Source organism: Haliotis rufescens, unplaced genomic scaffold, assembly GCF_023055435.1.
Source record: "Haliotis rufescens isolate VD_foot unplaced genomic scaffold, xgHalRufe1.0.p SCAF_8, whole genome shotgun sequence".
In the NCBI taxonomy this organism is placed as follows: Eukaryota; Metazoa; Mollusca; class Gastropoda; order Lepetellida; family Haliotidae; genus Haliotis; species Haliotis rufescens.
This window is the reverse complement of record NW_025964372.1, coordinates 48,820,275-48,835,793: the sequence shown is the minus strand read 5'-3', so window position 1 is coordinate 48,835,793 and position 15,519 is coordinate 48,820,275. Positions and strand designations below refer to the sequence as shown.

Sequence of the window (15,519 nt, the reverse complement as noted above, 5' to 3'; positions counted from 1 at the left end):
ACGCAAAAAGATTGCATGGTTAGCCAATCAAATACCACATAATCACTTGCAATTTATTTATTTTGCTATTTTCAGTGTTGTCTTTATTTGAAAGTTTTATGAATCATTAAATATTCACAATTAGTACGTGGTTAGTTATTCCGTGACGTTGATGATTGTTAAACAAGGCAGTTTGTTCTATATTTCAGACAATATTTGTTCAAACATCACTGTGCAATTAAATGTTTGAGCTGTTTATTTTCAGTTGTCATGTTGCTCTTGATGTGTTTGACCACACCAGTGAATTAACACCATGTATGATGGATGATAAACACGTTTTACTGTTTGTGTTTTTACAGACTCGTCCTTTGAGAAAGTGTCGTCTAACGAGAGGCGGGGGAGCGTGCCCCTTGTCTCAGCAGCCGGCATTGACGACGACGTCATGGACTCCCCTTCAACATCCTCGCGTCTTGTGGTCAGTAATGACAATGCTTTACAGTTAAATAACTTTTTATCCATTATGTTATTTTGTTTAGGGTTTAGTCTACACGCCATTTATGATTGCCAGTGTTAGGACATGTTTAGGAGTGAGTGAGTTAGTTGGGTTTCACAACTCTTTTCTGGGAATATTCCAGCAGTATCATGGCAGGGGACACCAGAAACTGGCTTCACACATTGTACCTATGTGGGGAATTGAACCCGGGCCTTCAGCGTGATGAGGGAACACTTAACCCACAAGGCCATGCCATAAAAAGGGATTGGTTAGCCAATCAAATACAACAAAATCACTTACGATTTCTTTATTTTTAGAAGAACAAGGGACAGTTTTGGACAATTTTGAAGCTCCAAAACTGTCAAACACTTCTATAATCTGTGGCAGTGGGTAGTCTTGTGGTCAGTGTTTGCTGGTTGTGCCTGAGGCCTAGGCTCCATTTCTGTGTTTCTCATTGTGATATTGCTAGAATATTGCTGAAAGAGATGTAAAAGCATACTCACTCACTCACTCACTCACTCACTCACTCACTCACTCACTCACTCACTCACTCACTCACTCACTCACTCACTCTCACTCACTCACTATGATTGTCTTAAGGAATTTTGTGCTGTAGGATAGCTTCGTGGTTGTGGTCCCCATGAAGACGATTTCTGAGTACCACCTGTTAAAGCTATTATTGCTTCGCTTGGTGTTATATTCCTGGTAAAATCCTAAGTAGTTGAAGTTGCTCACTCACTCACTCACTCTCTGACTGTGATGGGACTGGCTCACCAGCAGCTGCAGCCTGTACACACTGTAACAACAGACCCTGGTGTCATCCAATTCCTGGGAAATGAGATCTGTAGGAGCACCCTGACCCACAGAGGGATGCTGTACATGTCATACAGGGAGATGTCTCGGGGACGGTCATGGGCGGTCTGGGTGTTCTGGGAGAAGCATGAGTGGGTGGCCACACTTGACGATCATGCAGGGTGCCAACATCTCCCCTCCTCTCGGCATCCGGCATTTAATTTGTCTTGGCATCCAACTTAAGAACTCTTGCCATTCGGAATAATTAAAAAATTCACTGAAAGGAGAGGAGTGCATGGACCTTGTGAAGTATTAGTGTCAGACATTCATCAATTGAAAAGGCAAAAACTTTATTAGGCTCAGAAATCTTATCAGTGTACGCACGTTAGTGTACACAGCTGGTACAAGTGAATTGCACTGGGATTTTCACATTGAATGCATGCTCCTAAGATTAGGGCGAAGTATTTGATTGATTTCTCACCCATTGCAACAAACAAAATGAAAAATAAATTTAAGCATTGAAACATTGACATCTTCATACGAGAAAAACATTTTGTAGCTCAGGGTACTGCACTCTGGCATACGGAATACCGCTTAACAGGGATCGGCATCCGTTGTACAAGAAGGGGGTTGGCACCCTGATGGGTGGGGGGCCACACTTGATGACCATGTGCATCAGTGGTGCTCAGTGCCCGGCGTTAAACAACAAACCAACCAACCAACAAAGCCTGTCCATATGATACGGGGGAGCGGGGACATTTGGTGGGGAATATTGGAATATCAGGGTTTTGTTCAACCACTGCTTCATTACATGTTGTTGAAAGGTGGAGGCACGCAAATTTGAAACAATTAATATTTACTCCATATTCTGCAACTCTCTAGGGAGCCCAGTTCCAGTGGTGCTGTGGGGATTCCGGGTTAGAGGTGACCCTGTGGGATTCCGGGTTAGAGGTGACCCTGTGGGATTCCGGGTAAGAGGTGACCCTGTGGGGATTCTGGGTTAGAGGTGACCCTGTGGGGATTCCGGGTAAGAGGTGACCCTGTGGGATTCTGGGTTAGAGGTGACCCTGGGGATTCCTGGTTAGAGGTGACCCTGGGAGATTCTGGGCTAGAGGTGACCCCATGGGGATTCCGGGATAGAGGTGACCCTGGGGGATTCTGGGTTAGAGGTGACCCTGTGGGATTCCGGGCTAGAGGTGACCCTGGGGGATTCCTGGTTAGAGGTGACCCTGGGGGATTCTGGGTTAGAGGTGACCCTGGGAGATTCCTGGTTAGAGGTGACCCCATGGGGATTCCTGGTTAGAGGTGACCCTGTGGGGATTCCGGGCTAGAGGTGACCCCATGGGGATTCCTGGTTAGAGGTGACCCTGGGAGATTCCGGGCTAGAGGTGACCCCGTGGGGATTCCGGGCTAGAGGTGACCCTGGGGGATTCCTGGTTAGAGGTGACCCTGTGGGGATTCTGGGTTAGAGGTGACCCTATGGGGATTCCAGGATAGAGGTGACCCTGGGGGATTCTGGGTTAGAGGTGACCCTGGGAGATTCCGGGCTAGAGGTGACCCCATGGGGATTCCGGGATAGAGGTGACCCCGTGGGGATTCCGGGCTAGAGGTGACCCTGGGAGATTCCGGGCTAGAGGTGACCCCATGGGGATTCCGGGCTAGAGGTGACCCTGTGGGGATTCCGGGCTAGAGGTGACCCCGTGGGGATTCCGGGATAGAGGTGACCTTGTGGGGATTCCAGGTTAGAGGTGACCCTGTGGGGATTCCGGGTAAGAGGTGACCCTGTGGGATTCCGGGATAGAGGTGACCCTGTGGGGATTCTGGGTTAGAGGTGACCCCTTCGGGATTCCGGGTAAGAGGTGACCCTGTGGGGATTCCGGGATAGAGTAGGTCCCCAGCAACTTGTGCTGGTTGTAAGAGGTGACCTCGTGGAGATTCGGGGATAGAGTAGGTCCCCAGCAACTTGTGCTGGTTGTAAGAGGCGACCCCGTTGGGATTCTGGGATAGAGTAGGTCCCCAGCAACTTGTGCTGGTTGTAAGAGGCGACCCCGTTGGGATTCTGGGATAGAGTAGGTCCCCAGCAACTTGTGCTGGTTGTAAGAGGCGACCCCGTTGGGATTCTGGGATAGAGTAGGTCCCCAGCAACTTGTGCTGGTTGTAAGAGGTGACCTCGTGGAGATTCCGGGATAGAGTAGGTCCCCAGCAACTTGTGCTGGTTGTAAGAGGTGACCTCGTGGGGATTCCGGGATAGAGTAGGTCCCCAGCAACTTATGCTGGTTGTAAGAGGCGACCCCGTTGGGATTCTGGGATAGAGTAGGTCCCCAGCAATTTGTGCTGGTTGTAAGAGGTGACCTCGTGGAGATTCGGGGATAGAGTAGGTCCCCAGCAACTTGTGCTGGTTGTAAGAGGTGACCTCGTGGAGATTCCGGGATAGAGTAGGTCCCCAGCAACTTATGCTGGTTGTAAGAGGCGACCCCGTTGGGATTCTGGGATAGAGTAGGTCCCCAGCAACTTGTGCTGGTTGTAAGAGGTGACCTCGTGGAGATTCGGGGATAGAGTAGGTCCCCAGCAACTTGTGCTGGTTGTAAGAGGTGACCTCGTGGAGATTCCGGGATAGAGTAGGTCCCCAGCAACTTGTGCTGGTTGTTAGAGACGACCCTGTGGGGATTCTGGGATAGAGTAGGTCCCCAGCAACCTTATGCTGGTTGTAAGAGGCGACCCCGTGGGGATTCCAGATTAGAGGCGGCTCAATGGGGATTCTGGGTTAGAATAGGCCCCCAGCAATCTATGCTGGTTGTAAGTGGCAATTAATTGGGTCGGATGGTAAAACTTGGTGTCTTGGTTGATGGCCTGTCATTGTACCTCAATGGCGTGGGTCGTTGCTCACAATATTGATCACTGGATTATTTGGTTGATTATTTACAGACCGCTGTCATATATCTGGAATATTATCTGAGTCTCGCACTGAAGAAATTAATGGTTCAGTGGCAATATAGCTCCGTATTCCCTCAGAGACCTCTGACAGTGGTGCCCTTTATCTCACAGCAGGGTATGATGTACAACAGTGGATGTATGTTAAACTGACAGCATTGGATTCATAAACATCGCAACAAAATTGACAACCTCCAGACTTTCAAAACTCTTCTGAATGCGTTTACACAGGTCGTTACTCGCCAGTCTCCTGGAACATGTGTGTTTGTGAAATATTAGAAGGTCTGAATCCTTCCCCAGATAACAATGCCTGTAAACTAACCATGGCAGGTTGAAGGGAATTTAACTTGCCCTGATGGGAGCTGCCGTTTGAGGAACCATCACTTACACACAGCCGAGTTGATTGCCGTACATTCTGCTGATTCATAGATACAGAAATATATCATACAGGGAAGATATTTTCATAATTGTTATGAACCTTTTATCAGCTTGAGCTGAGCTCAGTCTTGTTAAACTTGTCTGGAATGTTTGTTTTATGTTTATGTGAGAAATGCCAAATGCCTTTTAGGGAATGTGATAAAAAAAAATAAAATGACTTTTGACTTCTTTGGTATTTTTAGTGTAATTTGAAGTCATTACTGTCACATAATATCACTGTGTGTGAATTTATTCCATCATGAAGCATATTTTCACTGTATGACTTCCAAGCCGATTCTGGTTGGAATGTCTCCTGGCATGTTTCCTAACAGCAGGATGGCCTCTGGCACAAGGCAGTGCCAGCACGCAGCTCTAGGCCATCTCAAGCACTGGTATTCCAGTGGAATATACAACAAACACAGTCATTATGTCAAAGGGATCACATCATTGCTTCATCCATCATTCAATCAATCTCAATCATGACATATTTCCTCTGAACTGTACTCTTTTGGCATATATGTTCAGTAAAGGGATTTATTGTTCTGTAATGGGATTCCCTCTGCATTTGGGATCCAAGAAGGGATTCCCCCTGTTTTTATGATCCAAGAAGGGATTTCCCCTGTTTTTATGATCCATGAAGGGATTCCCTCTGTTTTAATGATAAAAGAAGGGATTCCCTCTGTTTTAATGATCCAAGAAGGGATTCCCTCTGTTTTAATGATCCAAGAAGGGATTCCCCGTATTAATGATCCAAGAAGTGATTCTCCGTATTAATGATCTAAGAAGGGATTCCCCCTGTTTGTATGATCCATGAAGGGATTCCCTTTGTTTTAATGATCCAAAAAGGGATTCCCTCTGCATTTATGATCCAAGAAGGGATTCCCCCTATTTTTATGATCCGTGAAGTGATTCCCTGTTTTAATGATCCAAGAAGGGATTCCCTTTGTTTTAATGATCCAAAAAGGGATTCCCTCTGCATTTATGATCCAAGAAGGGATTCCCCCTATTTTTATGATCCGTGAAGTGATTCCCTGTTTTAATGATCCAAGAAGGGATTCCCACTGTTTTTTATGATCCATGAAGGTATTCCCTCTGCTTGTACGTTTCCAGTTGTATCCATCCCTAAATATATAATCTCTTTCTTTTTCAGAACTTTTTCACCAAGAAAGGATTTAAAACAAATCTGAAAAGAACCAAAAGTGTGACGAAACTGGACCGTAAAAGATCTGGGTCAAACGTCTCAGAAAATGACACGTGAGTAATACTTAAAGTACCGGTAGTTCCTTGTTTTCAGGGCAGTTTAGTTGAAGTTGGTGATTATTTCAGGTTTACAGATTTTTCTCTTGGAAAAAACTGAATTGGATTTACGTGTGATTCCTACTTGATTCCTGCTGGATGGATTCAGGACAGGATGGATATGGAGTGTACCGTCAGGACGTCCTGAATACAGAGGACGTCGTGAATACAGAGGAAGTTGGGAATACAGAGGACATCGTGAATAAAGAGGACATTGTGTATACAGAGGACGTTGTGAATACAGAGGACATCGTGAATACAGAGGACATCGTGAATACAGAGGACGTCGTGAATACAGAGGACATTGTGTATACAGAGGACATTGCGTATAAAGAGGACATTGTGTATACAGAGGACATTGCGTATAAAGAGGACATTGTGTATACAGAGGACATTGCGTATAAAGAGGACATTGTGAATACAGATGGGCAGACAGGATTGTACTGTGCAGGTCTACAAGGACGAAGGACCATCTAATCCTCGTGATTGCAGGGTGTAAGTTAAGGTTGTGTACAAGTTCAAGTACAAGATCATCTTCTTGAGTGCAGGGTTTGAGCCCATGTTGTGTGGATTATCTACCCTGACATCATGATGTGTATCAACTCTGATATAAAAAAGTCAGCTTTAACACTATCACTTTTGATGCTCGGGCAGTGATCATTAATGTTCATAGAAACTGCAGATTTCGGACATTTTATTTCCTTAGTTCTATCAAGTTGTCTGAGCTGTGTGTGTATGATTACATGTTTCTGCCACCGCAACACACAAAGCCACACATACCATCCATACCTATAGTGGGACAAGCACACTGCTTGTGTATAAGCTATTGTTTCTTTCTTGCTATGGTTTTCCCAAATCAGACTATTGACTATATCATCACAAACATTGGATCAGTTGTCACTCTGGGAGAGCCTCTTGTCTGTTTGAGAGTAGCAGATTCATATACTGCATAGACATATGGGGATTTAAACTCAGGGTGAAAACCTTTTTGTCCTGAAATTTAATGAGTGAGTGAGTGAGAATGGTTTTACGCTGCTTTTAGCAAAATTACAGCAATATCATGTTGGGGGCACCGGAAAATTGGCTTCACACATTGTACCCATGTTGGGAATCGAATCCAGGCCATCGACGTGACGTACCAATGCTTTAACCACGAGGCTACCCCACCGCCCCTGAAATTTAATATTTAACTGTTTATCTTATTACCACCTATGGATAAATTATTATTATATTAGGGGCGGTCGGGTAGCCTTGTGGTTAAAGCGTTTGCTAGTTATGCCGAAGACCCAGGTTTGATTCCCGACATGGGTACAATGTGTGAAGCCCATTTCTGGTGTCCCCCGCCGTGATATTGCTGGAATATTCCTAAATGCGGAGTAAAACCATACTCACTCACTACAACTTTCACCCAAGTTTTCAGTTTATGTAATATGGTAATCTACTGTACATACTTGAATAGACACCTTCCCTGAGTACACGTTTGGTCTGACAGAGTTGTTAAGTGAATAAACGCCTACCTTGTATAGATGCAGGGTCAGAATCTCTGAACTAGACATTTCTTTTGGTACGTGGTGATGTTGAAATGAAAGTGGTTATCATACACAATATAAATCACAGGTCTTATTCAAATTACACGTCCCATTTTCATGGAAATTCAAAATATTTACCGTAATGAAAAAATACATGCCTGCCTTGAATTTACACCTTACTTGAATAGTGAGTGTGTAAGGTTTTACGCCACTTTTAGCAATATTCCAGCAATATGACGGCGGGGGACGCCAGAAATGGGCTTCATACATTGTACCCATGTCGTGAATCGAACCCGGGTCTTCGGCGTGACGAGCGAATGCTTTAACCACTAGGCTACCCGTCCGCCCCTTTCTTGAATAGATGCTGGGTGTAAGACGTCTCTGAAATAGGTAGATGCCCAGGCGTCTTGTTCCCAGGATTCACAGTACCTGCCACAGAACAATGGGTGGCCCAGTCATCCAATTCCGCAAGGTGCAACAATTTGCTGCGTTGCGTTTCTAGGGCACACCCGAAAACTGTGAAGGTGGGTTTGAATCCCAGATTGCCCTGAATAAGTTTCTAGGTTTGTCACCCATGCTTGTGGATTTCACCAAAGTGATAAACGTCCAAGACCTGCATTACTTCGAGCATCACCTGCAACATTAAGCTGGCACACCGAGATACAACTGACATTCTGTTCAAGTCATGCCATGATAAACCAAACTCACTACAAGACCCGTGAAGATCCGGGGTAGAATAGGTCCTTAACAACCAATGCTTGCCGTAAAAGGCAACTTACAGGACAGGGTGGTGAGGCTTGCTAAATGGGTTGATGCATGTCATCGTATCCCAATTGCGTGGATCGATGCTCATGATGTTAATCGGGGCGGTCGGGTAGCCTAGTGGTTTGCTTGTCATGCCGAAGACCCGGGTTCGAATCCCGACATGGGTACAATGTGTGAAGCCCATTTCTGTTGTCCCCTGCAGTGATATTGCTGGAATAATGCTAAAAGGGGCGTAAAACCATACTCACTCACTCATGATTTTAATCACTTGATTGTCTGGTCCAGACTGCCGTCACATAGCTGGAATATTGCTGAGTGTGACACTAAACAACAAACAAACACTAACACACTACAAGAGTTCTTGGGGAAGCAGACAGTGCATCGAAGACAAATAATGGTTGTAACATGCGATTCAACTACCGATAAGTATCATTAAGAACAAGCTTGCACATGTGTAAAAAACTGGCTAATCTTCACCAAAATATGGCACAGGCAGAGGTTGAGCGTTTAATGTTTGTTTTCTTCAAAGATGCTGAGGAGACACTTTCTGGCAATAATTCTTTTAAAAAAGTCCCAGATCTTATAAAGCTGACACATGATACATGTCTATGAAGATGAAGCTGACATTATGGATCTATCATCCAGCGTACCCCAGTTGCTTGTGCTAAATTACCCAGTGTGCCAGTATCGTCTTATCTGATCATTGCCAGACCAATAATATTATGCTCAGTTAGGGTTTGCTAAAGGAAAGCAAACAAATTAAAATGCATTTATTTGCTTGAATCAACAAACAAGAGACAGTATTTGATTAGCCTTGAAGCGTTGTACATCCAAACTCATACTTGTGTATGTAACGAGGCTACAGACAAGACACGCAGGGCTATCAAGAAGAGACTGGGGAGTCAGCACCAACACATATCTCTTGAGACATGTTTGGCTGAAAGAATGAAAAAATATTTCATTACAGTTAAAGTAAACTGTATGTACTGATATCAGCTGCAAGCAGATGTGCTTACACAAGCACCTGTGGTAGGAGGTAAATATTCCTATAAACTATCCCCAACATTCCGCTGGGAACCTGCCTTCCTTGAGATGCTGCTGCTGCTGCTGCTGGTTATAGCTGAACTAATGCAGAAGTCCCACAGCATGCTGAATTTATAGTCCACAGCAAGCTATATTGATAGTCCCACAGCAAGCTATATTGATAGTCCCACAGCATGCTGAATTTATAGTCCACAGCAAGCTATATTGATAGTCCACTGCAAGCTATATTGATAGTCCACAGCAAGCTATATTGATAGTCCACAGCAAGCTATATTGATAGTCCACAGCAAGCTATATTGATAGTTCATAGCAATCTATATTGATAGTCCACTGCAAGCTATATTGATAGTCCACTGCAAGCTATATTGATAGTCCAGTAAGCTATATTGATAGTCCAGAGCAAGCTATATTGATAGTCCAGTAAGCTACATTGATAGTCCACAGCAAGCTATACTGATAGTCCAGAACAAACTACATTGATAGCCCCACAGCAAGCTATATTGATAGTCCAGAACGAGCTACATTGATAGTCCTCAGCAAGCTTGATAGTCCACAGCAAGTTTTATTGATAGTCCAGAGCGAGTTATATTGATAGTACACTGCAAGCTATATTGATAGTTTCATGGCAAGCTGAATACATTTTTGTCAATTAGTCAGCAAGATAAATAGATTTGTGATAATCAAAAATCAAGCTAAATTAATTCATGTTAATGCAACAGCGAGCTACATTGACCCATGATAATTCGACAGTGAGCTAAATTGATTCATGTTAATTCGACCGCAATCTAAATTGATTTTTGATAACAATATGGTAGGCTAAATTGATTCAAAAGTTGTGATAGTGGGTAGCTGTCTGAGTCGAATATGATTTTCTGCTCTCTAATGGCCTTGGATCAGTTTCTCTAATAATTTACGCAATGTTTGAAGTCATTTATGAATGTGATGTAATATTACCTTATATGATTGCTCACAATATCAGTCACTGGATTGTGTGGTCTAGATTCGATTATTTGCAGACAGCTGTCATATTGCTGGAATTTTGCTGAATGAAGCGTTAAACAACAAAGAAAAATAAATCTGAGTGGTGTCATAATTGTTACTGTGATATGACAGATTCCGTTGTTAATTCTTTTTCAAGTGGAACCTGTATAACGTTATTGTACTTATATGTTGATGTATGCTAATCAACCTCAAGCATAGGATGACAGATAACTATAGTAAAATGAAGGAATCTGGTGTTCTTTAACTTCTTGTGAGAATTATGTGTCAATTCTTAACAGTGAAGGGTCGGTGGGGTAGCCTAGGCGTTTGCTCGTCACACCGAGACCCGAGTTCAACTCCCATATGGGTACAATGTGTGAAACCCATTACTGGTGTCCCCCACCAGATATTGCTGGAATAAAAGTGGCGTAAAACAATACTCACTCACTCTTAACAGTCAACCTTGTGGATCCTGCTCAGTGTTGATGAGAACAAGTTTATATATTTACACCACCATAACTCCACACCCATGAGTTGGTATTCTAGAAATGTATTAATCCAGTAAACAGGGATCCCGGTAATAAGGATGCACAGTAGAAATGGAAAGACGAGGAAGAAATATATTCTCGTGTTAATATCTTCCAGTCATGGCTATTAGTTTGTTTGTTTATTAGTTTTTAACGCCGTACTCAACAACATTCCAGCTATATGATGGTGGCTTGTAAATAATCGAGTCTGGACCAGACAAACCAGTGGTTGAAATCATGAACATAGATCCACGCAATGCATGCATCAACCAACTCAGCGAACCTGACCACCCAATCCCGTTAGCATGGGTTGATGAAGACCAATTCTAACCCGGATGTGCACCTGGGGGGAGGTGGGGAGGGGGGGCCTCAAGACACATGGAAGGAAAGGTATTGGTAGTTAGGGATGCTTTGCTCTTGTTCCAATAAAAACAGGAAGAATTCAGACAGAGAAACTACCGAGAATAGATACGAGGAAGGTGTATTTGTGATGAAGCTCGAGGCCCGGCAGTGAATAGGTAGTGTAATTGACTGGTGTGTTTCCCATCAAGTGTTACTTAAGTCTTTCCTATTATCACATTAGTAGCTGACAAAAACTCTACTTTCAGAAGCTAGACTTTGTTTTCTTAACGCTTGCATTCTCAGAACAGTCGATTTTGTTTAAGGGTTTGTACCGAAATATTGAGTCTATTAATGTCTGCGAGTGTGTTTTAGATTTTATAATTGACAAGCTATTTGAAACATAGGGAGTTTGTTAAGTTGAGAGTGCAGTTTAAGTTTCAGGCAAGGAAGTAAAAGTGATATTAATGCCAGCTGGGATGCTGTTCCCCCTCTCTGACGGTAGTGGTAGAGCTTGTCCCCCCTCTCTGGGAGTAATGGCCGAGTCCAGTGAGAGTTCCTCAGGCATGTGTAGTATGATATGCCTGAGTCAGAATTTGAAGAAGGAAAGTCAGGCTGTCAGTTGAGTTTTTTTGTCGTTCCAAGAATGGTTGAGGCTGACGACCTGGCTTACATGGAGTGAGGTTCCTACATCATGACCTGAAAGGTAAGACCTGCCATTGTTGCTGACCCCCATATCAGGTCTCTCAGGTCGAGGGAGGAGGGTTGGTGTGGCTTGTGACAGAGGAGATTCAGTTTTGAACTTAAGGTAAAGTTGGTGCTGAAGTTTGTAGGTATTTTGGCTTGGATTTATAAGGGCATTTTGTGCATATCATTTTCTCTGGTGTCGGTGTGTTTATGCCTGAAGAACTGGATCAAGCTTTGTTTGAGTGTGTCAGTGTGGCGGCTGTGTAAATGTCATGCACAGCAGTCTGATGATTGATGGAGGTAAATTTCTGGTATTGGGTAAACAGGAAACGTTTAGTTCGAATTAAGTTTGGAACAAAAGATATACTTTTCTGCTCTTAATGTGCATAGTGACATGACAAACAGGACTAAGAATGTAACTGCTATTCATGTTGTCATGGTGACATTTTTCTTGTAGCATATTTGGGAATCCTAAATGGCAATTTTTTTTGTCTAATTTAATTCAATTTGTTAATTTGCATAAATTCATGCAGTGCACCAAGTTTTTTTTCTGTTTTGATCTTAAATTCATGTTTTTAATTCATACTCAAACACACAATTGGATTAATGACATTGTTGATGTTGCCAGTTTAACCATCTGCATTTCTTCTAATGAGATTCACAAAAGTATTTAAATCACCTCTCCCTTGAGTCACAGTTTTCGGTAGCTCCAAGAAATCAGGAAACTTGATTATCAAGTGTTTGTGGACCTGTTCACCAAGTAAACCTGACAGTTTAGTTCCTCAGCATATTATTTGTGTTTATTTGCTACAAATGAAAGTAAGTGTTACCCTGCTGAAGGATCAAACTCCGGGAATGTCTCGGCAGGAATATGCTAAACTTTGGCTTGAAGGGATCAGGTTTTTTCACTTGAAAATAAAGTTAAAGATTTCATTGATATGCCAGCCCCAACTGCAGTGACATTTTCAATTAGGGACAATTTATGACTTGAAGTTTTTGCAATTTGGGTATCAGAAGCAGTGGGCAGGCACTGAGAGAGCTGTTATTATGATCATGGCATGTTACCAGTCTGAACACACCAATAGAAAAAAGTTCACAGTTTTGAAAAATAGTGTCTAAGTGTTTTGACCTTTAAATGCTGTGAATGGATGTGATATGTTCCTTCGTCTCACTTACATGTCACTTCTATTTATATGGGATCGGAAGGAAATATATTTTTGAATTTTACTATGTCATGAATTAATTGTGAGAAATATTTTTGTCGCTACAAATAGAATTTGAGTTCAAACAAAAGGAAATGGATTTTCAAAAAATAGGATAAAAGTTTCTCCCTACTTGCTTTCAAGTTTATTGTGAAAAACTTATTGGAATACCATATTTAACCTAAGACGTGCCACACCCTTTTTGATCACTTCCTGTTACAATTGCAACATACTTCTACTGACAGGGGTCACCGTGTCTGTGTCAGCTGATGTATTGCGTCATACTCCCTGAAATAACATACATTTCGTTGAACTACACATATTATGGTGTACGTGGTTCTGGAGATTCTAGGCACCCAGGGCTGCTATTGGGTTGAACCCGGTATCTGGTGTTGATGAAGTATCAAGCTGTAGGTGGTTGGGATGGAGAGAAGAGTGACTCAAGGATGATTGTGGAGGAGAATGAAGTAATTTGAAACTTTTTTTCTGGGAGTGGAGAGAATGGTCTCTGTGAAACAAGAGACAGGAATATGCTGGAGTTTTAAAGAAATGTTTCTTGTATTCTGTTCAAACCTAAACAAGAATGTGTAAAGTAGGCTGCTGAAAGTTTCACATGTACAACTGGATTGACATTTTTTGAAGTTGAAAGCAATAAGTGCACTGTCACAAATATTGGACATTTAGACCTTTCAGCTAATCGTTGATAAAATATGGTTTATTTCTTTGTGCCTCTGATTAAAACTAATTGGCCCCCACCTTCTCATCTTATTGAAGCAACTAGTGATTGGCCCCCACCTTCTCATCTTATTGAAGCAACTAGTGATTAGGGTTGTTGTGAAGGTAACGTAATTAACGTGATAGGCAGGAAATTGGCAAAACGTGTCTGACCTGTTGTGTCAAGTGTTTTGATTGGTGCATTATGGGCCATGTCTGTGAGTTGTTATCGACACACTGATTGGTAGAAGGTCAGATGTCGGAGAGGAGGAGAACAAGAAGGGTTATCGCAGCCGGAGACAAGAAACATTTGTTCAGCTGTAGAGGTTTTGGTGGTGGTGTTCTTGGGGCTGTACTCTGCTATCTAGACTAACACTTAGTATCTGAAAGTATGTAACTTTGATAGAAACAAGCAACTACATTTCAAGTGAAAAGGAGCCCATTGAGATGGGAGATTCAGAACCTGGATCTGTGGAAAATCTAGACTTGCTTCATTTTTAGGTGTAGCATTACAGTAAGGGCTAGTCGGAATGGGAAATAATTAGGTTCAGAGAAGGACTAGCTACTGCCCACTGCAGAGTGTTCGTCCTCAGAGGAACACCTGTCATCCTCAGAGGAACACCTCTCATCCTCAGAGGAACGCATCTCATCCTCCGAGGAACACATCTCATGTCCTCAAAGGAACACCTCTCATCCTTAGAGGAACACCTCTCGTCCTCAGAGGAACACCTGTCATCCTCAGAGGAACGCATCTCATCCTCAGAGGAACACATCTCATGTCCTCAGAGGAACACATCTCATGTCCTCAGAGGAACACCTCTCATCCTTAGAGGAACACCTGTCATCCTCAGAGGAACACCTCATGTCCTCAGAGGATTACCACACGTCCTCAGAGGAACACCTCTCGTCCTCAGAGGAACACCTCATGTCCTCAGAGGAACACCACACGTCCTCAGAGGAACACCTCTCGTCCTCAGAGGAACACCTCTCGTCCTCAGAGGAACGCCTCTCGTCCTCAGAAAAACACCCCACTTCTTTCACACATGAAGGTTTAGACATAATTATTTCAGGCCAATGTTGTTGATGGTTTATTAAGAGATTGTGTTGTTTTTGCCGGTTTTATGAAGAACAGTTGATATCATTTACTTAGGGACCTACCATTTCATATCCTAGGGTGGGGGAAGGAGTGGAGAGACAGACATTCCCTTATGTCAGCGCTTCAAGATGTAAAAAGAAATTCTCTGGAAACAGGAGCCAAACAAATATTTTTGGACCCACAACACTGGTTCAGAACATCAGTGAACACTTATTTCTTGTGTGTAAAAACTGAAGCCAAATTATATTTGTGTGGTATTGTCGGGAACAGATGCGTGCTGTTACCGTTATTTGCAACTGGAACCTTTTTGGAGTAAAAAATATTTGTTGATATTCTTCCAGAATCAGTTCTGTATTTTTCTGAATTTCCTGTGTTTTTACTGAATCGACAAATGAATAGATTAAGTATCAGGAGGCATGAAAGAAAATGGTCTAACTGAAGTTATTTGACTTAACAGATAGGGGGCACAGGTGGCCCAGTCATCTAAGCCGCGTCCCATGGGCACGTGATTGTGGGTTCGAAATCCCGGTTTTGCCCCCATTATGTTTCTAGGTTTGTCAGCACCATACCCATGCTCGTGAGTTTCACCGAAGTGGTAAACGTCTGAGACCTGCATCACTTTCGGGCTCCCACATTAAGCTGACACGCCGTGATATAACTGGAATACTGTTCAAAGCAGCGTTAAACCCAACTCACTCACTCACTTAACAGATATTAGGATTTCTGT

At 43.1% G+C, this 15,519-nt stretch overlaps 1 protein-coding gene across 19 annotated transcripts in view; it reads left to right on the top strand.

The window, feature by feature from the left end:
• Window positions 1-15,519, top strand: part of LOC124115140 (ras GTPase-activating protein nGAP-like) — a 313,251-nt gene that overhangs the window by 194,309 nt on the left and 103,423 nt on the right. For 17 of the 19 annotated variants that reach the window (XM_046476003.2, XM_046475987.2, XM_046475984.2 and 14 more), the window contains 2 exons: window positions 339-454; window positions 5,763-5,866. In XM_046476003.2, coding sequence (XP_046331959.1) covers window positions 339-454; window positions 5,763-5,866 — 220 coding nt within the window. Of the gene's footprint in view, window positions 1-338; window positions 455-5,762; window positions 5,867-11,669; window positions 11,800-15,519 lie in introns of those variants that run through there. The other 2 variants (XM_046476001.2, XM_046475997.2) reach the window with 2 other exon arrangements.